Here is a 25,157-nt window from a genome sequence, read left to right on the forward strand (position 1 = left end):
AATGTGCTTTTTTTGTGACATTTTGAAAACACCTGGATGCTCCCCACATCACTGTACAGGGTTCCTGGCGCAGAGACCTAGGCCATGGATTGCTTTTTTGCATGCGCACTGGGCCTTCCCACCTAGATCCTGTGGTTTTTAGAACTGAAGCTGGGTGATTTGGATTAGGCACTAATGAGGCATTAATGTTGCTGTGACCTCCACTGGGTTTCCTGACAGTCTCGCACTTGCCCACTGCCTTCAGTGCTCCAGCTTCCTATCTTCTGATGTTAACCTACCAATAATTTGAACTCTTTGAAATCTCCTCCTCTCTCATTCCCTTTCTCAATAGTGGCATGTGTGGGCTTGCAGAGATTCCTATGTTTGGACTTCCTCCTGTAAGGATATTTTGAATCAGTTGATTTACTGTATGGTGTACTTATTACTTTCTTCCCAGGTCTCCTTTCTCCCCCACTTGCTCCCCTCCCCTTCTGATGGAAGACTCTAACATTACCTTGAATTCCTCTCTAGATAAACAATATTCTCCTTGCATATATAAGTAGGGTAAGGTAAGTGAGCGCAAACAGACAAGACAAGCAGCTAACATACAGGGTAATCCTCAGTACCTAAACATAAATATAAAAAGGGGGTATGTAGCGCTACAAAATTACAAATAAAATGTCATCATATATCATCACAGAAGTACATATTGTCCATAAAGTGTATCCGGAGGGCAGACGGATAAGATCCTATGGTGTCCCCAATCCAATCTGACAGAACGAAAAATGTATATAGTGCGGTTATGCGCTTACCACAATTACATACAATATGGGCATTGTATGTAAATCAGCAACAGGACATCACGGTCTGGTCAACAGCATGAGCAGCATCTGGTCATGTAAGGACATCAAGGCCAGTGGGTCCAACGTTGTCCAGGCATCCAGTGGCTCCTTATTCCAGATCACCACCTTACAAAGCTCATTAAAAACGAGCCAGGAGGCAAGAAGGTATCAATGGTGAAGTACGTTTATTCAGAGTAAAAAACCAAACAAAAGGAAGGAACTCACATCAGCATAGAAAGGTACATCCAGGTGTCATTCTTAGGTTCCCTGGTGGCTAGTAGTTCCACCAACATAAAAGGCTTGCATCCAGGTTTAATTAAAAGACCCTGGTGGCTAGTGACAGAAAGGGACCATATATAAATATATATCCCACAGATCCCAGGGTTAAGATGACCCTCCAGATCCAATCAAAGAATTCCCTGGTGGTTAGTGGTTCCCTGGTGGTATAGGCGTCAATAGGGTGGATCCCCTAACATGTTTCGAGCACACCGCTCGTTTTCAAAGGGGTAGATCCTGCCCTAAGACGCCAGATTTAAATGACCGCGGTCACGCATGCGCAGTAAGCGCCACGCGCCGCCGGGGATTACCGCGCATGCGCGAGTGACGTCAGACGCCAGTACGCGATCACTGCGCATGCGCGAATGCAACATGAATATGGGCACTGAAGCCCATTAGACATCCAAGCCCACACATAGGTAGGGCCAGGGGCGGGTCCGGACGGCTCATCACACATCTGAGCCCATAGATAGATATGCCTGGGGGCGGGTCCGGACGGCTGCTAACTCTGCTATAATGATGGAAACTTAAAAAAAAAAAAGAACCGCTGCAACGATTATTATGCGGATGGTAATATACTAGACCATCAGGGAAATATACATGGATCATAAACAACAATAAATAGGACATAACAAAAATATATAAAAAAAGGAAAGATTGTAATCCATGTTTTAAAACACCATAGGTGAATAAGATATTAAACACCATATTGTTATGGTCCTTAAAACGTTTTATCAATCAATATATAAAAAACCAAATCAACAAATTGTTACCAAAACAGTTGGATCATGCCTTATTTCATAGTATACATATAGTGACATCATAAATAGATGTAATGGACAATCATACGGTCCCATCTAAAGCTTAAAATTGGGGATAAAGCATCCCATATATTAATCCAGATCCCCTCATTTAAAGAGCACCCGTTTTGGTATATAAGGCACATCCATCCATAGATTAAATTAAAACCTTTAATAAAAACCCAAACTATATTGTCAAACCCATATATGGATTAACCGTAAGGGCTAACTTCCAATGTAGAATCATAATATCATGAACATAAAAGTAATATTATAGATACACCCAAGAAAAATATGCTAAAAAGTGAGCGACTAATAAAGTCGCCAGGTAATCAGTATAGGAGTCAAAAAGCACTAAAAAACCAGCACAGCAGATAATAATAGTAAAAAGGACATAAAATCCTGAAATAACATATAAAATATGAAATGATAAAAAGAAGAAATCAACTATTGTCAATAAAACAGTTAATGTCCAAGTCTACATTCAAACCTTTGGGTTGAAGAGACTTGAGCTCCACTATCCACTTAGTCTCGAGGCGGGACACCGCTCTCCTTTTGTGCCCCCCCCTCCAGTGTTGGGCAATTACATCAATAGCTGTAAATTTCAAAGATGACGGATCTTTAGCATGACAGTCCTTATAGTGTTTGGATAGTGAGTGATACTCAAAGCCCTTTTTTATATTGTTGTAGTGCTCCCTGAGACGATCCCTCAGGCGCCTTGTAGTCCTACCCACATACTGGAGCTTACAGGGACATTGCAGAAGGTAAACCGTATGTGTGGTATTACATGTTATTGTTGGGTGTATAGTGTACCTCCTACCTGTAATGCTGGATTCAAAATCTCTAATCCTAGTTTTATGTGTCCCATTATATCTGCAAGCGATACATTTATTACACGGGTAGAACCCCTTCAGACCAAAAGGCGAGGTCAAGTTCTTTGGCGGATCAACCACATTAGGGGCCACCAGAAGTCGAAGTGGAGGTGCCCTTCTGAAAGTGATCTCTGGAAGTACTGGCAGAGCGTCACCCAATATGGGATCATTTTTAAGAATGGCCCAATTTTTCTTGATAATTCTAGTGACCTCCCTGTATTGGATGGAGAAATCCGTAATGAACGGGCAAAACTTCTCTGGTCTTACCCTTTTCTCTACAGCAAGCAAATCCCCCCTCTCCAGTAGGCCAACCTCATTCACGGTTTGATCTAGGGCATGTACACTATATCCTTTCTCCACAAATCTGGCTTTAAGTAACTCCGACTGATCCCTATAATCAGATATGTTAGTACAGTTCCTCCTTAATCTGAGGAATTGCCCCCTAGGGATATTATTCAGCCAGGTTGGATGGTGACAGCTATCAGTGGGTATGTACCCATTTCTATCTGTACTCTTAAAATATGTCCTGGTCACCACCTTAGTGCCACTGTTAATTAAAACCAGATCTAAAAAGTTGATTTCCTTAAAATCATATTCATACGACAAGTTAATATTAAGATCATTGTTATTTAAAGTAGTAAAAAAATTCTTCAATGAAAACTCATCCCCTTGCCACAAAAGAAACAGGTCATCTATGTAGCGCCGATAAAATATGAGGGGAGGCCAGTCACGAGAGTAAATTAAATCTTCCTCCCACCTGGCCATAAACAGATTGGCCAGGCTGGGGGCAAACTTAGCCCCCATCGCAACACCAGTGACTTGTAGGTAAAATGTATGATCAAACCAAAAAAAGTTTTTTTGCATAGCAAAATCCAGAAGCTCAAGGATGAACTCCCTTTGTTGTATAGGGATATAAGAGACAGTATCTAAATAGAACCGGACCGCCTCCATTCCATCTTTATGCTTTATATTACTATATAAAGCAGAAACATCTGCCGTGACCAAATAAGTTTTTTCATTAATATTAAGATCTTTTAGATCCACCAGTATTTGTTTCGTATCACGTAAATAAGCCGGTGTGGATTTCACCAAGGGTTGAAGAAAGAAATCAACATATTCTCCTATACGGGAATTAAGTGATCCAATGCCACTAATAATGGGCCTACCAGGGGGGCATCGTGCATCCTTATGTATTTTTGGAAGGCAATACATCACTGGAAGCCGTGGAGCTGCTGGGCACAGGTATGCTTTTTCTTTTTTATTTATTATGTTGTTTGCAAAACCTCGCTTGATAATAGTTTTCAGTTCCTTTTTATAGGACAAAAGTGGGTTCTTAGGTAACACATGATATGTCTCCCTATCATCCAATAACAGATATACCTGTGCCATGTAGTCCACTTTATCCATAATAACAACACTGCCTCCCTTATCAGCGGGTCTGATCACAAGATCCTTATTGGCCAACAGGGATTTGATACCGTCGTTGATCTTGTGTTGATTACGTAAATTCTTAACTTTAATATCATCCAGATCCTTTAAAACCAAACTTTTAAAAGTGTTAATATGTGACTGTGCTGGGGGATTAAAAAGGGAAGCATTCCTTAAATTAGAAGGTTTAAAAGCATTACTGTCATCACCAGTAAGATTGTGTATAGAGGGGGTGTTTAAAAAGTATCTCTTCATAGATAATCTACGCGTGAATTTGTGAATATCCACATACGTGCTGAATTTGTCTAGCTTTTTTTTTGGGTGCAAATTTCAAGCCTTTATTCAATAAATTAAGCTCATCCTTATTAAGAGTTGCTTTGCTCAAATTAAATATCCCTTCTGCTATCACATTTTTCTCTTTTTGTGGTCTATTGACCCTTTTTCCTCCTCGTTTTCCTCTGTACGCACGCTTCTTTTCCGTGTTGTACCCCCCCCTAAAAAATGATTAGGTTGGGGGTTACGAGGATGCACGATGCCCCCCTGGTAGGCCCATTATTAGTGGCATTGGATCACTTAATTCCCGTATAGGAGAATATGTTGATTTCTTTCTTCAACCCTTGGTGAAATCCACACCGGCTTATTTACGTGATACGAAACAAATACTGGTGGATCTAAAAGATCTTAATATTAATGAAAAAACTTATTTGGTCACGGCAGATGTTTCTGCTTTATATAGTAATATAAAGCATAAAGATGGAATGGAGGCGGTCCGGTTCTATTTAGATACTGTCTCTTATATCCCTATACAACAAAGGGAGTTCATCCTTGAGCTTCTGGATTTTGCTATGCAAAAAAACTTTTTTTGGTTTGATCATACATTTTACCTACAAGTCACTGGTGTTGCGATGGGGGCTAAGTTTGCCCCCAGCCTGGCCAATCTGTTTATGGCCAGGTGGGAGGAAGATTTAATTTACTCTCGTGACTGGCCTCCCCTCATATTTTATCGGCGCTACATAGATGACCTGTTTCTTTTGTGGCAAGGGGATGAGTTTTCATTGAAGAATTTTTTTACTACTTTAAATAACAATGATCTTAATATTAACTTGTCGTATGAATATGATTTTAAGGAAATCAACTTTTTAGATCTGGTTTTAATTAACAGTGGCACTAAGGTGGTGACCAGGACATATTTTAAGAGTACAGATAGAAATGGGTACATACCCACTGATAGCTGTCACCATCCAACCTGGCTGAATAATATCCCTAGGGGGCAATTCCTCAGATTAAGGAGGAACTGTACTAACATATCTGATTATAGGGATCAGTCGGAGTTACTTAAAGCCAGATTTGTGGAGAAAGGATATAGTGTACATGCCCTAGATCAAACCGTGAATGAGGTTGGCCTACTGGAGAGGGGGGATTTGCTTGCTGTAGAGAAAAGGGTAAGACCAGAGAAGTTTTGCCCGTTCATTACGGATTTCTCCATCCAATACAGGGAGGTCACTAGAATTATCAAGAAAAATTGGGCCATTCTTAAAAATGATCCCATATTGGGTGACGCTCTGCCAGTACTTCCAGAGATCACTTTCAGAAGGGCACCTCCACTTCGACTTCTGGTGGCCCCTAATGTGGTTGATCCGCCAAAGAACTTGACCTCGCCTTTTGGTCTGAAGGGGTTCTACCCGTGTAATAAATGTATCGCTTGCAGATATAATGGGACACATAAAACTAGGATTAGAGATTTTGAATCCAGCATTACAGGTAGGAGGTACACTATACACCCAACAATAACATGTAATACCACACATACGGTTTACCTTCTGCAATGTCCCTGTAAGCTCCAGTATGTGGGTAGGACTACAAGGCGCCTGAGGGATCGTCTCAGGGAGCACTACAACAATATAAAAAAGGGCTTTGAGTATCACTCACTATCCAAACACTATAAGGACTGTCATGCTAAAGATCCGTCATCTTTGAAATTTACAGCTATTGATGTAATTGCCCAACACTGGAGGGGGGGGCACAAAAGGAGAGCGGTGTCCCGCCTCGAGACTAAGTGGATAGTGGAGCTCAAGTCTCTTCAACCCAAAGGTTTGAATGTAGACTTGGACATTAACTGTTTTATTGACAATAGTTGATTTCTTCTTTTTATCATTTCATATTTTATATGTTATTTCAGGATTTTATGTCCTTTTTACTATTATTATCTGCTGTGCTGGTTTTTTAGTGCTTTTTGACTCCTATACTGATTACCTGGCGACTTTATTAGTCGCTCACTTTTTAGCATATTTTTCTTGGGTGTATCTATAATATTACTTTTATGTTCATGATATTATGATTCTACATTGGAAGTTAGCCCTTACGGTTAATCCATATATGGGTTTGACAATATAGTTTGGGTTTTTATTAAAGGTTTTAATTTAATCTATGGATGGATGTGCCTTATATACCAAAACGGGTGCTCTTTAAATGAGGGGATCTGGATTAATATATGGGATGCTTTATCCCCAATTTTAAGCTTTAGATGGGACCGTATGATTGTCCATTACATCTATTTATGATGTCACTATATGTATACTATGAAATAAGGCATGATCCAACTGTTTTGGTAACAATTTGTTTATTTGGTTTTTTATATATTGATTGATAAAACGTTTTAAGGACCATAACAATATGGTGTTTAATATCTTATTCACCTATGGTGTTTTAAAACATGGATTACAATCTTTCCTTTTTTTTATATATTTTTGTTATGTCCTATTTATTGTTGTTTATGATCCATGTATATTTCCCTGATGGTCTAGTATATTACCATCCGCATAATAATCGTTGCAGCGGTTCTTTTTTTTTTTAAGTTTCCATCATTATAGCAGAGTTAGCAGCCGTCCGGACCCGCCCCCAGGCATATCTATCTATGGGCTCAGATGTGTGATGAGCCGTCCGGACCCGCCCCTGGCCCTACCTATGTGTGGGCTTGGATGTCTAATGGGCTTCAGTGCCCATATTCATGTTGCATTCGCGCATGCGCAGTGATCGCGTACTGGCGTCTGACGTCACTCGCGCATGCGCGGTAATCCCCGGCGGCGCGTGGCGCTTACTGCGCATGCGTGACCGCGGTCATTTAAATCTGGCGTCTTAGGGCAGGATCTACCCCTTTGAAAACGAGCGGTGTGCTCGAAACATGTTAGGGGATCCACCCTATTGACGCCTATACCACCAGGGAACCACTAACCACCAGGGAATTCTTTGATTGGATCTGGATGGTCATCTTAACCCTGGGATCTGTGGGATATATATTTATATATGGTCCCTTTCTGTCACTAGCCACCAGGGTCTTTTAATTAAACCTGGATGCAAGCCTTTTATGTTGGTGGAACTACTAGCCACCAGGGAACCTAAGAATGACACCTGGATGTACCTTTCTATGCTGATGTGAGTTCCTTCCTTTTGTTTGGTTTTTTACTCTGAATAAACGTACTTCACCATTGATACCTTCTTGCCTCCTGGCTCGTTTTTAATGAGCTTTGTAAGGTGGTGATCTGGAATAAGGAGCCACTGGATGCCTGGACAACGTTGGACCCACTGGCCTTGATGTCCTTACATGACCAGATGCTGCTCATGCTGTTGACCAGACCGTGATGTCCTGTTGCTGATTTACATACAATGCCCATATTGTATGTAATTGTGGTAAGCGCATAACCGCACTATATACATTTTTCGTTCTGTCAGATTGGATTGGGGACACCATAGGATCTTATCCGTCTGCCCTCCGGATACACTTTATGGACAATATGTACTTCTGTGATGATATATGATGACATTTTATTTGTAATTTTGTAGCGCTACATACCCCCTTTTTAATATTCTCCTTGGACATCCCCAGCTTCTTATATTGTCCAAGAATCCCAGATGCAGGATCTTCTTAATTCCCATCATTTAGTAGATTTTTGGCGTAAACACTATTCTAGCACCAGTGACTTCACCTTCTATTCCAACCCCCATTTTTGCTGTTTTGGGAAGCTCCTAAAGCAACCTTGAGGGGTCATCTCATTCAGATTGGCCGCCAGGGATTGCAGGACAAAAGAACTATCCTCCCAGCTTGCCAAAACAGAGGAAAAGTGGAAGTCCCACCTTTCCAATGCCAAAAAAGTTTGAGACAGTCTGGCCTCAGAACTTGACATACTCTTTACTAAAAAGGCAGCGTGAGCATTTTGCTGGTCTATTCATAGATTTTATTATTGTACAAACAAACCAGGGGCCATGGTGGCCAAGAAACTCAATTCCATTCAATTAAGAAAGGTGAACTCACCTCCAGACCCTTCCAGGATTGTGTCGCTCTTTGCTGGCTTCTTGTCATCCATCTATGACAAACCAACACCTTTCTCCACTAAATTAGCATATTAGTTTTTTCAACATCTGAACCTCTCCAAAATCTCCATATCGGCTCAAGAAGTTCTCAATGTGGATATCTTTGAGACAGAAATGTTTGCACCCCTCTTAGAGCCCCAGGGCCCATATGGCATTTTGGGACTCTACTGCAGGAAATGTGCCTCATTCCTGTCTCCTCATTTAGCCCATCTTTTCAAAGCACTGATAGGAAGCTCTCACCCTTTTCTGAGCTCTTTGCAGGCCCACATCACAATGATTCCTAAAAGTTCAGACCAGGCATGTGAACCTCATCTTTTCAGGCCAATCTCCTTCTCAATTTAAATCGCCGCACACAACAGAACTGATGCAAAACAGAATATTTAATATCTTCACAGTTGGAGAAGCAGTACAGGACAAATTGTTGATGCGTTTCACACTCAAATGTGCTTATTTATTTCTTCAGCTTGTGCAGTGGCGAGCTGGGGTGGGCACCCACACGGAACTGCAGCTATGTGTCTCACACTTCATTTGGATTTTTACTCAGTGTAGAACTGAAATGTAAGGCCTGAAACTTCTAGGCAAGATCTTGAACACCTGTATCAAACTTTACCTTTGTTCTCTGAAGCACCGTGACCAAGTGGTCTTTGTCCCTGGACGCCAAACAGGCAACAATGTTCGTAAGGTGATCCAACTTCATCCATCTCCTACATCAACACAAGGTCCCAGGCTTCCTTCTTTCTCTTGCCGTATTCAAAGCATTTGATTCACTTTCCTGGGACTATTTGCGATATGTCCTCTCCCGTTGAGGTTTTGGCAATTCCCCGCTTTCAGGGATCTCAGCCCTATACTCTTCCTCCTCAGCAATGGTGAGATTCACAGGATACCATTCCTGCTCCTTCCAGATTTTTAGGGGTACATGTCAAGGATGTCCCCTCTCCCTAATGCTTTTTATTCTGCTAGAGTCCCTAGCACGAACGATTGAGGGAAACCCTAATACCTCTGGAGTAGATCCTTCTGGAGTTCACTACAAAGTGAACTTGTGTGCAGACAACGCTATCTGGGTTCTCAGGAAAAAATCCTCATGTCCCTTCTGAACCTGGGCGTTAACCACTTCAAGTCCGGACATTTTCACCCCCTTCTAGTCCAGGCCAATTTTCAGCTTTCAGCATTATCACACTTTGAGTGACAATTACTCAGTCATGCAACACTGTACCCATATGAGTTTTTTAATTTTTTTTAGACAGAGCTTTCTTTTGTTGGTATTTGATCACCACTGGGTTTTCATTTTTCCTTATATAAATGAAAAAAGACCAAACATTTTGAAAAAAAATGTTTTGTTTAGTTTTTGTTCTAAAATTTTGCTAATAATTTATCATAAATTTAGGCCAAAATGTATTTTTCTACATTTTTGGGGTAAAAATGACCCAAATTGGTGTATATTATTTAGTCTGTGTGACAGCTATAGAGTCTACAAATTGTGGGATATATATCTGAAAATTGAGCAGTTGAAACCCCAAAATGATGGATGCTGGAATAACGTATGGCAGTGATCAGGACGCTGGTATGGGGTATGGCAGTGATCAGAACACTGGTAAGGGGTTTGGCGGTGATCAGAACACTGGTATGGGGTATGGCGGTGATCAGGATGCTGGTAATGGCATATGGGTTGATCAGGACAGTGGTATGGGGCATGGTGGTGATCAGGACGCTGGTATGGGGCATGGTTGTGATCAGGGCACTAGTGTGGTGTATAGCGGTGATCAGGGCATTGGTGTGGGGTATGGCGGTGATCAGGGCACTGGTGTGGGGTATGGTGGTGATCAGGGCACTGATGTGGGGTATGGTGGTGATCAGGACGCTAGTATGGGGCATGGTTGTGATCAGGGCACTGGTGTGGTATATAACGGTGATCAGGGCACTGGTGTGGGGTATGGTGGTGATCAGGACGCTGGTATGGGGCATGGTTGTGATCAGGGCACTGGTGTGGTGTATAGCGGTGATCAGGGCGCTGGTGTGGGGAACGGTGGTGATAGGACTTTGGTATGGTGTATGGTGGTATTTTTGTGTGCACTAGGATAGGTGACAGGACTGGCTGCATTATTTATTGTCCCTACACTGGGGGCAGTGATGTACACTCACAGGCTGCAGGATCGTTCTTTTGTTTCACTTTGTTATGTTTACTATGTGATTGGACACAGCAATCACATGGTAAAAAACCATGTGGTCGCCTGGACACAGCGGTTATGTGATCTGTTGTGTCCAGCCGATATACTGACTCCTAGGTGCACACTCTGTGAGCCGCACAGGAGTCGCCGATGTGGGCTGACGTACAGGTACATTTGTCCACATTGGCAAAGCTTCCTATCCACTGTATCAGTATCTCCTGATGAAGTCACGTGTTGTGATGTAATGCATAGGGTGGGCCAATGATTTCAAGCCGCAGTACCGGAAGTTTATGAGTAGCCATCTTGTGAATCCTCTGAGCATACCGTAAGTGACAGGTTACAGGCTTTTCTAATGTAGTGTCCCAGCAGAACACTTTTTAATGTGAGTGAACTCCTTTGTTTTAAATAAATATTACAGTATTTAAATTCTACACTATGTTGAGCATTTTGTTCACATGAGCGGAGGATATGATGGATAAGAAGGTGGAGTCCTCTGTAGCAAAGTGAGGAGGAGAATGGAGCCTTAAAAGACCTATACCTACCTGGGTTCAAAGGGAAAATAGAAACTGACTGCTGGAAAACATAGGTTAAAAAAGTCAATTCAGCTGCGTTTGCATAACACGTTTAGCTGTGTTTATGCATGTTTGCATTTAGAAGCATTTTTAAAAGATAACCTCAGGAGACCCTCCCAAATGCCCAGAATGCACTGAAAAATAGTAAATTCACTAAAAAAGGCTACTAAAATACCGCATGAGTTATTTCATCAAATCATGTGGTATTTTAGTAGTGAAAAGCATGCATTAATGTTTCAGTTGTCAGTGGGATTCCCACTTTCAGCTGAATGTAAAAGAAAGAATTGCCGGCAATAAAAAAAAATAATAAAAAAATTGTGTGGGGTCCCCCCTCCCATCCATACCAAGCCCTGGTATGGATTTTGTGGGGAAGCCCCACACCAAAATTAAAAAAAAAAAAATGGAGCGGGGTTCCCCCCAAAATTCATACCAGACCCTTATCCGAGCATGCAGGTCTACTTTGGGGGACATTCTTTTATTAAAGAACTTGACATAGAATGACTCTTGTCCTTTTTCACACTACAGCTTTTTTTGTAACTGGGTAGTGGTACCATTTACCCCATACTCATTCATGCGGGGGGGGGGGGAAACTGGGATCTAGGAGCTAAAGGGGGCTTCCAGATTACAATAAGGGGGGGGGGGCGCTTGCGCTCACTCTCGTCCCCCCTCCCCCTTCCTGACCTGCCGGCTGCATGCTTGGATAAGGGTCTGGTATGGATATTGGGGGTGGGGAAACCCCACAACATTTTTGTTTGTTTTTTTTGGTGTGGGGCTTCCCCTCAAATCCATACCAGACCCGAAGGGCTTGGTTATGGATGGGAGGGGTGACCCCACGCCATTTTTTTTAAATTATTTTTTAATTGCCAGCAATTCTTTCTTTTACATACAGCTGTCAGTGGGAACCCCACTGACAGCTGAAACATGATGTATGCTTTTCACTACTAAAATTCTGCATGACTTTATAAAATCATGCAGTATTTTAGTAGCCTTTTTTTGTGGATTCAAATTTTTTTTTTTTTTTTTTAAATGCTATGCGGTATCGTTCTGCATACTCGGATGCGGTAGGATGTTGCTTAGTGAATTGTGCGCTGGATATGGACCAGTCGGTTAGCCACGTTTACAAGCGTTTGAAACACTGATAAAATCTACTCCTGAACGCAAGTTTGGTGCGTTCAAAAAAAACGACTGTAAACTCAACTGCCTTTAAACGACTGTAAACGACATAATGTACATGGACGCATAGGAAACATTAGGAAGAGTTCAGGGGCTGCTGAAAAAAACACAGAAAAGCTCTTGAATTTGAGTTTATCAGCTGCAGTGTACATGAACTCTAATATCCTTATTTGCACATAGATATAGTAAAGTCCGAGCTAGATATGGTATCAAATCAGTACTCTATTACATCTCTGGTATCATGTAGCAATAAAACGTGTTACAATCACATTACCTTTCTAACTTAATTTGCGAATTCCTATGGTCAATGAAATAGTGTACTGACCCACATCATGTCTTGCCCATGGGTAAAGTGCCTAAATTATGTCCGCAACATTTCGGGTCCCTCTACCATTAGTGGTGTCATATAAGTCTGGTGTTGTGATACCCATATATCTCCAAGCAAGGGTCAAGACCACAAAACTACTAACATTGCAGTATACTCAGGGATACAAGAGCTAAAGGGGGCAAACCTGGAGTCTGAAGCCAAGGGTCACAAATCTTACTGAATTTAGAGTGAGTCCCCCTCTCTCATAATGTTTCTTTTTCGTACTCCATTTTTAGGGGGATACAGTATATTTATAATAAAGTAAAATATTTTAACTGTAAATTTGATGTTTAGTGTATTAATTTTTAATGCCTTAATTTTCTCTGTTATGCAGTATAATACTTTTTATTTGCCACCCATATATATTAAAATAAATAATTTGAGTCCTTGGGAACCTTTTTTAAACTATTCATGGTCATCCAAATTAGATTAGTGGGATGCACAGGAGAGACTGGAGCAGCAGTAGAGGGAGCCTGGGAGACTGAAAGGGGAATGTTTTGGGTTGATACTGGGTTGGCAACCTAGGAATTAAGTCTTCAAATTCCTTTTATAGGCATGTCTCATTTCCATTTGGAAAATTTGTAAACATCTCTTTTAAATAGGTGGAGCCCTCCTAATTATGAAACCAACAGCTTTTTGGAACACATTCCACAATATTTATTTAAATTCTGTTTTTTTTTTGTCCTCATTGCCATCCTGTAAACATGAAATGAGTATACACACTAAAATCTCCAGCATAAAAACAGATCAGAATATAGTGTAACAACTACATGTGCCCATGCTTGACCTATAAGACTACAGCAGTGGCAGTGGACCCAGCAGATGTTTGCTTTATGCTTAGGGAGGAACCAAATGAGCTAACCAGCTCCTTCCTTAGGTCACTGATTAGTTGCCCATCTGTCAATGCTAGGCATCTGGACATGATATCTCTGTCACTCCTGCCCATAGAACTTACACAATTTTGGCATTGTCCTTTGAGGTAAGAATCAGAGGGATGATGGTTTGGTATAATAGCCCCAATCTTTGTTATTTCCTGGTATTGCTTCATTGAAGAGACAGAAGACGAGGAAGGGGTTGATAGTGGGAGTTATCTTGTCTCTAGAAGGAGGCAGATCTGTCTCTTGGACAGACTGCCATAGAGGGAGTAGTAGAAACGTGTGATCTGAATATAAAAGTCCAAGAAAACAAGCCAATGCGTGTCAGGACTTATAAAGTTACCCCCTTAGCTCCCCTTTATCTCCTTTTAAAGTATTAGTTTGGACTTGTGGTTTCAAGAACTCTGGAGTGTAGTGGCTCCCTTTACTCTAAGGCAGACTTTAGCAACTCTTCTAGTAGTTAAAGTACACTAGCCATGAGATAAATGTACAGTTGCTGGCTTCCTTAGAGAATGCTATTTACCTTTTTCTCCTACTGATGTTGAACTGGTTGGACAGCTCACATGGCTGGGCTTCAAATATTAGGGGAACACTATTTCAGAGGGCCGAAATTGGCAGAAAAAGGTGGAGGGGTATGTATGTGAAGAGCGATCTAATCGTGAGTTTAAGAGATTATCTCACAAAGGAGAACTGTAATTGTGCAGAGTCATTATGGCTGGAGCTCCATAAGAGTGCAGCAAATAGTGAATTATTTATTGTAGTATGTTACAGGCCCCTAATATAAAGGATAATGAAGAGTCTTAGCACCTTTCACAGACTGAAATGACTATAAATCAGGGCAGTGTTGTTATGGGTGATTTTAATTATCCTGATAATGATTGGGCAAATGTAACTGCATAGTCAAGAAAGGCTTGCCATTTCCTAAATGTATCGCAAGACAATATCAAAGAATAGATGGTGGAAGCCCCAACAAGGAAAAATACCCTGTTGCATTTATTCAGTTCAAACAATACAGAGCACAGAGCTTAGTACAGATGTGTTAGAGATAACTTAGAAAATGGTGATCGTGGTGTAATTACATGCCATCATTTACAGGAACAAGAAGCATGTCAAGAACTCTAATTCCAAAAAGCTGCAATTCTTACTGCAGGACATTCAATGAGACCAAATATTTACAAAACAGAACACAATGGCAAGTGGGAGTGTTTTAAAGATGAATTAAACAAGTCCATTAGTCATTGTGTTCTATGGGGTAACAGGCATGAAGAGAAACACAATTAAAGCCTGTGTGGCTTCTAGGGTAAAAAAGTAAACAAATGAGAAAAAAACAGGACTTTAAAAAGCACACAGTAGAAGAGACACCTCAGTATTGCACATTTACAAAACAAATGCAACAGTAAATGCAAGGGAGCAATCAGGGTAGCTAAAAAAGAGAAACACATTGCAACAGCAAATAAAGCAAATCTCAAAAATGTTTTTAACCGCAAACCTACAGGGCACTTAAACCCCCTTCCTGCCCAGGCCAATTTCCAGCTTTCAGCGCTGTTTCACTTTGACAATTGCGCGGTCATGCAACACTGTACCCATATGAAATTTTTAATATTTTTTTGTGACAGATAGAGCTTTATTTTGGTGGTATTTAATCAACTCTGAGTTTATTTTTTCTTAAACCAAAAACCACTGAAAATTTTGAAAAAAAAAGTTTCTTAGCTTTTGTTATAAAATTTTGTAAATAAGTGATTTTTCTCCTTCACTGATGTGCGCTCATGAGGCTGCAGTGTTGGGCACTGATAGGTGGCACTGATGAGGAGGCACTGGTACGTGGCACTGATGGGCACTGAAAGGCAGCACTAATATATGGCACTGATAGGCGGCACTGATAGGCACTGTTAGGCGGTAGTGACTGGCACTGATAGGCGGCACTGACGGGCACTGATAGGCGGCACTGACGGGCACTGATAGGCGGCACTGACAGGCACTGATGCGCACTGATAGGCGGCACTGATGCGCACTGATAGGCGGCACTGATGCGCACTGATAGGCGGCACTGATGCGCACTGATAGGCGGCACTGATGCGCACTGATGGGTGACACTGAAAGGCAGCTCAGATGAGCAGTGATATGTGGCATTGATGTGCACTGGTAGGCACTGATGTGTGGCATTGATGTGGCACTGGCGAGCACTGACAGCTGGCACTGATGGACACTGACAGGTGGCACTGCTGGGGCTACACTGATCATCAGGGCACACTGATCATCAGTGCTCTGATGATCAGTGCAGATGTCCCCTCCGCGGAATGCCGATTACCGGCTCTCCTCACCTCTCGAGCTGTCAGCGTGACGGCTCGAGAGGAGAGAAATGCCGATAACCGACATTTCCCTGTTTACATGTGATCAGCTGTGATTGGACACAGCTGATCACATGACCAAGCCGACATCATATGACGTCCTCCCAGAACGAGAGAGCCACCTTGAGAACCACCCGTCATATTACTATATGGCAGCCGGGAGGTGGTTAAGTATATCAATAGTGAAACACTTATGAAAGAACAGATAGGTCCCATAACAAGATGAACATGGGTGGCTGGTCACAGATGATGGGGAGAAGATAGATGTTTATAAATAATTTTTCTCATCAGTTTTTACAAATGGAAAAGATGGATTTGATTGTCTTTACAGTACTATTAATGTTGGTTTACCAAAGGCAGCTCTATGGTTGACTGAAAACCAAGTGAGAGAGAGACTAGAGGAACTTAATATAAACTTTAGGTTCAGATGGCTTGCACCCACAAGTCCTTAGGGAGCTTAGCTTCGTTATAGCTAACCCTCTATTTTTAATTTTTTAAGATACCCTACTGACTGGAATGGTACCAATTGATTTGACTTAGAGCAAAAACAGATATAGTACCAATTTACATAAAGGTTTGAGATGTATATTGGAAAACTACAGACCAGTCAGCCTAACATCAATATTATGTAAGGTATTTGAGGGATTCTATACAGAAATGTCTTTTCACACCAACCTGTTATTGTTCAGCAAGGAAGTAGGTGAGAAACTGAATGGTGGAAGTTCAGTAGACTTAGTTTCTCTGCCAAGGCATTACATGAATGGGTCCAGAGAGTAGTGATAAACGACTCCTTCACTTCTCATATGGTCAAACGTTGTGAGTGGTGTGCCCCCAGGGTTCTGTCTTGGGGCCAATGCTGTTCAATTTGTTTAATGATCTAGAGATTGGAATCAAATTCAGTATTTGCGGATGGTACCAAATTATGCAGCGAAATAACTTGGCTACAGTATATAGCATCATTACAAGATGTCCTTGACAAAGTAGTGTGTTGGACAGCTCCATGGTAGATGAGGTTCAATGTACAGAAATGTAAAGTTATGCACCTAGGTGCCAAAAATACACTGCTCAAAAAAAGTAAAGGAACACTTTGAAAACATATTAGATCTCAATGGGGAAAAATAGCATACTGGATATCTATATTGATATAGACTGTAGGTTGATCATTTTCATTTACATCAAATGATGGGGTAACCAGAGGACTGAATTCAAAGACACCCCGAAAATCAAAGTGAAAAAATGATTCAACAGGCTAGCCGATTTTGCTGAAATTTCATTGCAGCAACTCAAAATGGTACTCAATAGTTTGTATGGCCCCCACTTGTATGCATGCCTGACAATGTTGGGGCATGCTCCTAATGAGATGACGGATGGTGTCCTTGGGTATTTCCTCTCAGATATGGACCAGGGCATCACTGAGCTCCTGGACACTCTGATTTGCATCCTGGCGGTGTTGGATGAACCGCTACATGATATCCCCAGAGGTGTTCTATTGGATTTAGGTCAGGCGAGCGTGGTGGCCATTCAATTGTATCAATTGCTTCATCCTCCAGGAACTGCCTATATACTCTCAACACACATGACCTCGTGTATTGTCGTGCACCAGGAGGAACCCAGAACCCACTGCACCAGCATAGGGTCTGACCATGGGTCCAAGGATTTTCATCCCGATACCTAATGGCAGCCAGGGTGCCATTTTCTAGCCTCTAGAGGTTTGTGCGTCCCTCCAATAGATATGCCTCCCTAGACCATCACTGACCCACCACCAAAACGGTCATGTTGAATGATGTTACAGACAGTATAACATTCTCCACAGCTTCTCCAGACCATTTCACATCTGTCACATGTGCTGAGGGTGAACCTGCTCTCATCTGTGAAATGCACAGGGCACCAGTTGCAAACCAGCCAATTCTGGTGTTCAGTGGCAAATGCCAATCAAGCTCTTTGGTGCCGGATGAGGATGTTGGGCCCTCAGGCCACCCTCATGAAGTCTGTTTGTGATTGTTTGGTCAGACATTCACACCAGTGGCCTGCTGGAGGTCATTTTGTAGGGCTCTGGTAGTGCTCATCCTGTTCTTCCTTGCACAAAGGAGCATATACCAGTCCTGCTTACGGGTTAAGGACCTTCTACGGCCCTGTCCAGCTCTCCTAAAGTAACTGCCTGTCTCCTGAAATCTCCTCCATGTTCTTGAGACTGTGTTGGAGACACAGCAAACCTTCTGGCAATGGCACGTATTGATGTGCCATGCTGGAGGAGTTGGACTGCCTGTGCAACCTCTGTAGGGTCCAGATATCGCCTTATGTTGCCTGTAGTGACACTGACCCTTGTCAAATGCAAAACTAGTGAAAAAGTCAGAAAAAATGAGTAGGGAAAAAAACAGTCAGTGGCTTCCCCCTGTAAAACCATTCCTATTTTGGGGATCATCTAATTATTGCTCATCTAGTGCGCCTGTTAATTTCATCAACACCAAAGCAGCTGAAACTGATTACCTTAACTGACCAGATCAATATCCCAGGAGTTTAATTGACTTGATGCTGTACTCTGATTAAAAAGTGTTCCTTTAAAGTAGTGTATATTACTTGGTGAATCAGTGATGGAAAAGAATTTGGGAGTGCTTGTAGATCAGATTTAGCAATAGCATGTAATGCTGAGCTGCAGCTAACAAAGCTAGCAGAATAATGTAATGCATTAAAAGGACATACATCAAAAAATAAATCAATTTTACCCCTTTGCAAAACACCTGATTTTGAATATGCAGTTCAGTTTTGGTCGCCATTCCTCAGGAAAGACGTTATTGAATTAGATAGAGTTCAGCAACGGGCAATTGAATTAATAAGTGGGATGGAGGACCTCAGCTATGAGGATCGATTTACATAAGATTAGTTATTCACTATGCAGAAGGGGACATTATTATAATGCACAAGTATAGGTGACTTCAATAACAGTAATACATGGTTTACTTCAAGGCCTCACAATAGGACACTCAGCGACAATTTGAGGTTAGAAGTAAGGAGGTTTACCCTTAGATAGCAGAAATGGTTTTTCACTCTTAGAGCAGTTAAAATGTCGAACTCCATCCCCCTGGAAGTGGTACTAGCTGAGAGTGTCAACAACTTAAAAAAAACTTTGATGTCTTACTCTGGAAGCAGAATATACAGGGCACTGGGAATTGTTAGAGTATAAAAATCACACATACAGTACATAGGTTGAAGTGGATAGACCAGTGTTTTTTTTTTTTCTCTTCTCTTAAACATTATAAATGATGTAACTATGTTTTGGCTTTTGTAATTTGAGTAACTGACTTGGGACAAGTATATACATTGGGAATGAATCTTGTACAGGTTTTTTTTCGTTAAAGGTCAAGAATAATGGCAACCATTGTATTTCATTTGTCATTGGTTCTCCTTTGTGTGTTACAGTTTATATAGGTGAAGATTAAATGTTAAAGCAGTAAATAAAATCTGTGGGAGAAGCAGAGTATACAAAATTCCTGCTGTCAAGTTTCCTTACCTCTGTCTGTCTGCTGCTTTGTTCCATGCTGCAGTCTCCAAACTTCTGGTTTATTGCACATATGGGTTTTCTACTCACCCTCCAACTATTCTTTACTCAGTCCTTGAACGACTAGTCACATTGAGGGGAGTGTATGCTTAACTGAGGTTTGCCATGTGGTATGATTGGTACTTTCATAGGATCACATCATTGATCATGGGTTCCACCCATGATGAGTCAAGAAGGTTTAACAATATTTATAGTTTGCTGTTTTGCAGAGATTGGTGTGAAAAGTTTTTAACGACTCGTGTAATGCATTTTTAAGCATTTATCTGCTTTATGAAACTCTTCTTTACGCCTTGTTTATCTCTCATTCATGTCCCATGATCGTTCACAGCTGGACAAAAGATAAACGTGTATTGCTTATAATGTCCAAGTCCAAAAAGAAGTGGGTTCCCATCCGACCGCTCCCATCCATTCGCTCCTTTCCACAGCAGTATGAGGTGAGAATGCTTTGTTTCTACAGATTTCAGACAACTTTCTCTAATTCTTATGAAATCCTATACAGTTGCCTAAATAGTAGATCAGGTTGCATTAAATTAAAGGCACATTATACCATGAAACAAAGTTGCTCTATGTAAAAGTGTTGCCTCCAATACCTATGAGAAATTGAGATAATTGAGGCTGTGTCAAATTAAATTAGCATGTGTCTTTCTTTATTATTACTACATAGGATCTGCAATAATTTCAACAAAATTTACATATACAGTATATCAGCAAATTATTGTGTATGATTCAGTGTTTCCCAAATCTGTCCTTGGGGACCACTAGCAGCTCATGTTTTACAAATCTCTTCTTAAAATCACAGCTGACAATATTACAGCTGTTCCTTTAAACTTGAATTAACAGACTTCTGCAAAACATGTTTTGCTTGGTCTAATAGGTTCTTTTGCGGTACATGCCAAGGAAGTGATTAAAGCCATACGTTCAAAATTACTTAAATCCCTATTCTTCCCCATTCTGATGCTCAGTTTGAACTTCAGCAAGTTGTCTTCACCATGTCTAGATGCCTAAATGCATAGAGTTGCTGCCATGTGAGTGGCTGATTAGCAATTTGTGTTACCACACAACTGTACAAGTAGCTGGTGAGTGTATGTGATGCATAAATTTACTAATCAGCTACTTAACTTGGTTTCCTGGTAATAGAATCTTCTCATGTCACATATCTTAAGCTATAAAAAAATCACCACATAACCATAGCAACACACACGACCAGTTAGTTGCACACACTCAGTAGAGGGTTTAAGACATTCTCTTTAGGTATATAGCTAATCTTACATTGGATGATGTTAGTGGGAGCCAACACAGCGCCTCTTTAGTTGTTCATATGCAACAGCCAGTATCAAATGCTGTTGCCATTTGCTCTCCGAATGATCTACGGAGTCTCGCATGCTGTAGTTGGCACTTTTTCATAGCAATATTGGGCTCCGCTTATTCTCAGAGTACATAGACCAGATTTGTGCTAGCTGCTGGTAATTGTATTGTTCTACATATGCAGGGTGGCACAGAGAGACTTCATTCTAGTAGTCAAAAGAATAAATAACTACCATTATTTAGTAATTCATTCTTATAGCAAATAGCACTTTACAGTATAATGAGAAGGCTGGATGTGATTGAGGAACCCACACCCAAAAATCAATATAAAGGCAAATCAGAGCAAATACTTATTAGTGCATGCATCTGGGTGGATCCCAACTTTAAAGTTGGGATTTCTCCAGAGCCTGGACTGGCTGAGTGATGTCAGCAAACAGTGGACTTTAGCCCGCTGTCGGCTGAATATGGGTCACAGGACTGCAGAACGAAGTTGAGCCCCCCCTCCCCTCTGTTAACCTGTTGTGTTGGGGTTTAATGTGGGCATGTCAGCGTTCTGTTTTCTGTGTTGCCTACTGCTTTTGGACAGCCTAGTGTAACTAAGCTACTTCATCCTGTGTCCCTTAAGGTTTGATTAAGAACATATTGCCTTGTCGTAAAATCCTTTTCTTGTAATACATTAAGGGACCCATGTCCCTTCCTTCTGTTCTTATAATCCACTCCTACTAATGCTTTGCTACAAAACTGGAGCGAGATGGGAGTAGGGGATATATGAGGCTGTCTTACAGTTATTGTTTGGTACTGTTTAATTTTCTGAAGGTGGAAACATAACTCAGTATATCTAAATTACTTAATCCTAGGTCCCTTTAACATTCTCCAAGCAAATTTTATTACATCAAAAGCGCTGTGGTTTTTTTTTTTTTTTTTTTTAAGAGTAACTCCACCTTCATGGGAAAAAATATAGAAAATAAAAAATGCATATGCAATTGCTAGACAAGCAATATTAACTTATACTAACTTGTAGTAATGTGTTAAAATACTTTCCCATTTCAATCTGTAATGCTGTAATTGTCTTTAAAACTTAATGCAATATGGCAACCTGGAGGAATTCTGTGCATTGTTGGTGTACAGCTTCCTCCAAAAATATAATTTCTTGCTTGTGTGCACTGTTAATTTTTATGTCAAATTTCGATTTAGTCATAGTCTTTTGACTAAAATGCCATTATAGTTCTAGTCATATGTTAGTCATCTGAATTGTTTTAGTCATATTTTAGTCGACTAAAATCTCCAGTAGTCTGAATTGTTTTAGTCGTATTTTAGTCGACTAGAATCCCTAGTATTCTGTTGGCTGAGAGACGCAGGCTCGCTCTGTCTGCCTGCTGCCTGGGAGTTCTGGAACAATGCCCTGCAAACCACAGAAGAGGAATTCCTCTAACGGATTCGTGTCTATCTTGATGTGATGTGGTGAGTGTTTCTCCTCCTAGAAAAGTAGCAGTGCTTAGCACTGTGTAAAATAACAGCCTTCCTAGACCTTCCACTTCTCTGCCCATTGTAATCATTTACTCCTATTCACTTCCCCATCCGCACTTGCAGGTCACCTCCCCATCCACAAAGTATAACACACCCTGCCTTGTGCATTTCCTCACTCCCTTTTACATCTCCATCCCTACTTTCCACTTGCAGCCTGGCATTACAGCCAATAGAGTTTACAGTTTTTTTTCTTTTTTTTGCTTTGTTTTTATATTTTAAAGTTGCACTTATGATTGTCAAAAAGCAATATTTTGTTTATGAAATTTGGTTTTATTTATAAAGACGTTGTATATTACAATGGCTAAATCTGTGTCTGTAAATAATATGTTATTCGATTTTTACTAGAGTTTATAATGAGTTTCGAATTTCTGGAGAAATGCCTAAATAATGCATTACAATTTAACAAAACCCTTTAGATTTTAGTCGACTAAAATGTACTGGAGGTTGTGATCCACTAACAGAAAATTGGAATTGATTTTCATCATATTTTATCACTTCCGATTTTCGTTTAATTTTCGTCACTGAAAACATGCAGCTGCGAAAAACTATGGCAAAAATTTACACTTTTTGTGCGATGGGTTCATTGATTTTCCCAGAGGTTTGCACTAAGATAGTCAGATTTTAGGAATCCTTTAAAGAGAACATTTAAGTTTTGGTGAGCTACTCCCGAAGCGTTAATTGCTATTATTTCTAAACGGATGCAGACACGGAAACGTTTCTCATCAGAACATTGAGCATGTACCCAGTGATTATTGAAGCAGACCCTCGCTTTTTGGAATCGGTCTGCACAGAACATGGACAGACAAACCATTTTTTTGGTACAATCCTTGCAATGTGTATTGATTACTCTTTATCATTAAATTCTCTTGCTATCAGACTTGATGCCATAGCGCAGAGTTTGAGAATAACTGCAGTAAAGGGGTGGTTCAGTTTGAATAATTTTCTCTGGCTTTTGAGGAAGCTATGAATGTAACAGTCCAGGGCCATAATTTTTTTTTTTTTTTAAGGAAAAATTTGTATTTTCAAAATTATATAACAACGGTATAAACCGATAACAAATGTCTAATTCTGTCCATTCAGCGTTCTTATGCTGAATGTGTATTTAATAGTAGGTCACAGCGGCAATGGAAATGTGTACATACAGCAAATGGGATAATCTGTACCATACACACAAAGATGACTATAATTCATGGTAACTGTAACAGAAAGTCATCACTATATTTAGTGTACTGTCCCTATTGTAAATTAAAGTGGTTCTAACGACATAAGGATTTTACCTTAACCACTTGCCCTCTAGAGGATTTACCCCCCTTAATGATCAGGCCTCTTTTTGCTACTCGGCGCTGCACTAATTCAACTGATGATTGTGCTGTCATGCAATGCTGTACCCAAACAAAATTTATGTCCTTTTTCACACAAATAGAGCTTTCTTTTGGTGGTATTTGATCACCTGTGCGCTTTTTATTTTTTACGCTGTAAACAAAAAAAGACCAAAAATTTTGAAGAAAAAACATATTTTTTGGTTATAAAAAATATATAGTAAACTCAAAGTTAGTTATAAATTTAGACCAAAATGTATTCTGCTACATGTTTTTAGTAAAAAAAAAAAATCCTAATAAGTGTATATTGATTGCTTTATGTGAAAGGTATAACGTCTACAAACTATGCACTAGTTTAACTGACAATTGCGTGGTCATGCAACACAGTACATAAATTAAATTTATGTCTTTTTTTCACGCAACTAGAGCTTTCTTTTGGTGGTATTTGATCACCTGTGCGCTTTTTCTTTTTGGCGCTATAAACAAAAAAAAGTTTTGAGGAAAAAACTTTTTGGAAAAAAAACGCAATATTTTCTAATTTCTGTCATAAAAAATATCCAAAAAAACTAAATTTTCATCATAAATTTAGGGCAAAATGTATTCTGCTACATGTTTTTGGTTAAAAAAACTCCCAATAAGTGTATATTGATTGCTTTGTGTGAAAGTCATAGCATCTACAAACTATGGTATAGATAATGGAATTTTTACTTTCTGACTGCTCATCACATTTCTTGAGGTGCTAAAATTCCCGGATAGTACAAACACCCCCAAATGACCCCTTTTCGGAAAGTAGAAACCCTAAGCTATCTGCTGAGAGGCATATTGAGATTTCTTTTTTTCCACAAGTTTCTGGAAAATTACAAATTTTTTTTTTTATGCGAAGTTGTCATTTAAATGATATATTTCTCACACAAACCATGGGAATATGTGGAATTACACCCTAAAATACATTCTGCTACTTCTACCGAGTATGGGGATACCACATATGTGAGACTTTTTGGGAGCCAAGCTACATACAGGAGCTTGAAATCCAATGACCACGTTGAAAGCTTGAAGGTGCGTAACTTCCTCATTTCACTTCTTCACTACCTATCGCAGTTTCGAATGCCGTGAAATGCCAGGATAGCACCAAACCCCCCCAAATTACCCCTTTTTTGGAAAGTCAACACCCCAGGGAATTTAAAAAGAGGCATGGTGAGTATTTTGCAGATCTAATTTTTTCTCACAAGGTTTTGAAAGAAAAAATAAGGTTTTTTTTGTTTTTTTTCTTCATTTTCCAAAAATTTGTGGCAACAAATGAGATCTGCAAAATACTCACCATGCTTCTTATCAAATTCCTTGGGGTGTCTACTTTACAAAAAGTGGTCATTTGGGGGGGGGGTTTG

The 25,157-nt window shown here is 40.4% G+C and overlaps 1 protein-coding gene across 1 annotated transcript in view; it reads left to right on the forward strand.

Annotated features, from left to right (window-relative positions):
- ZC3H7B (zinc finger CCCH-type containing 7B) overlaps positions 1 to 25,157 on the forward strand; it is a 315,279-nt gene that overhangs the window by 220,788 nt on the left and 69,334 nt on the right. The window contains exon 19 of the mRNA XM_089674226.1: positions 19,950 to 20,055. Coding sequence (XP_089530352.1) covers positions 19,950 to 20,055 — 106 coding nt within the window. The remainder of the gene's footprint in view (positions 1 to 19,949; positions 20,056 to 25,157) is intronic.

Source organism: Staurois parvus, unplaced genomic scaffold, assembly GCF_062004578.1.
Source record: "Staurois parvus isolate SC_StPar_1 unplaced genomic scaffold, SC_StPar_1.0 ptg000149l, whole genome shotgun sequence".
NCBI lineage: Eukaryota > Metazoa > Chordata > Amphibia > Anura > Ranidae > Staurois > Staurois parvus.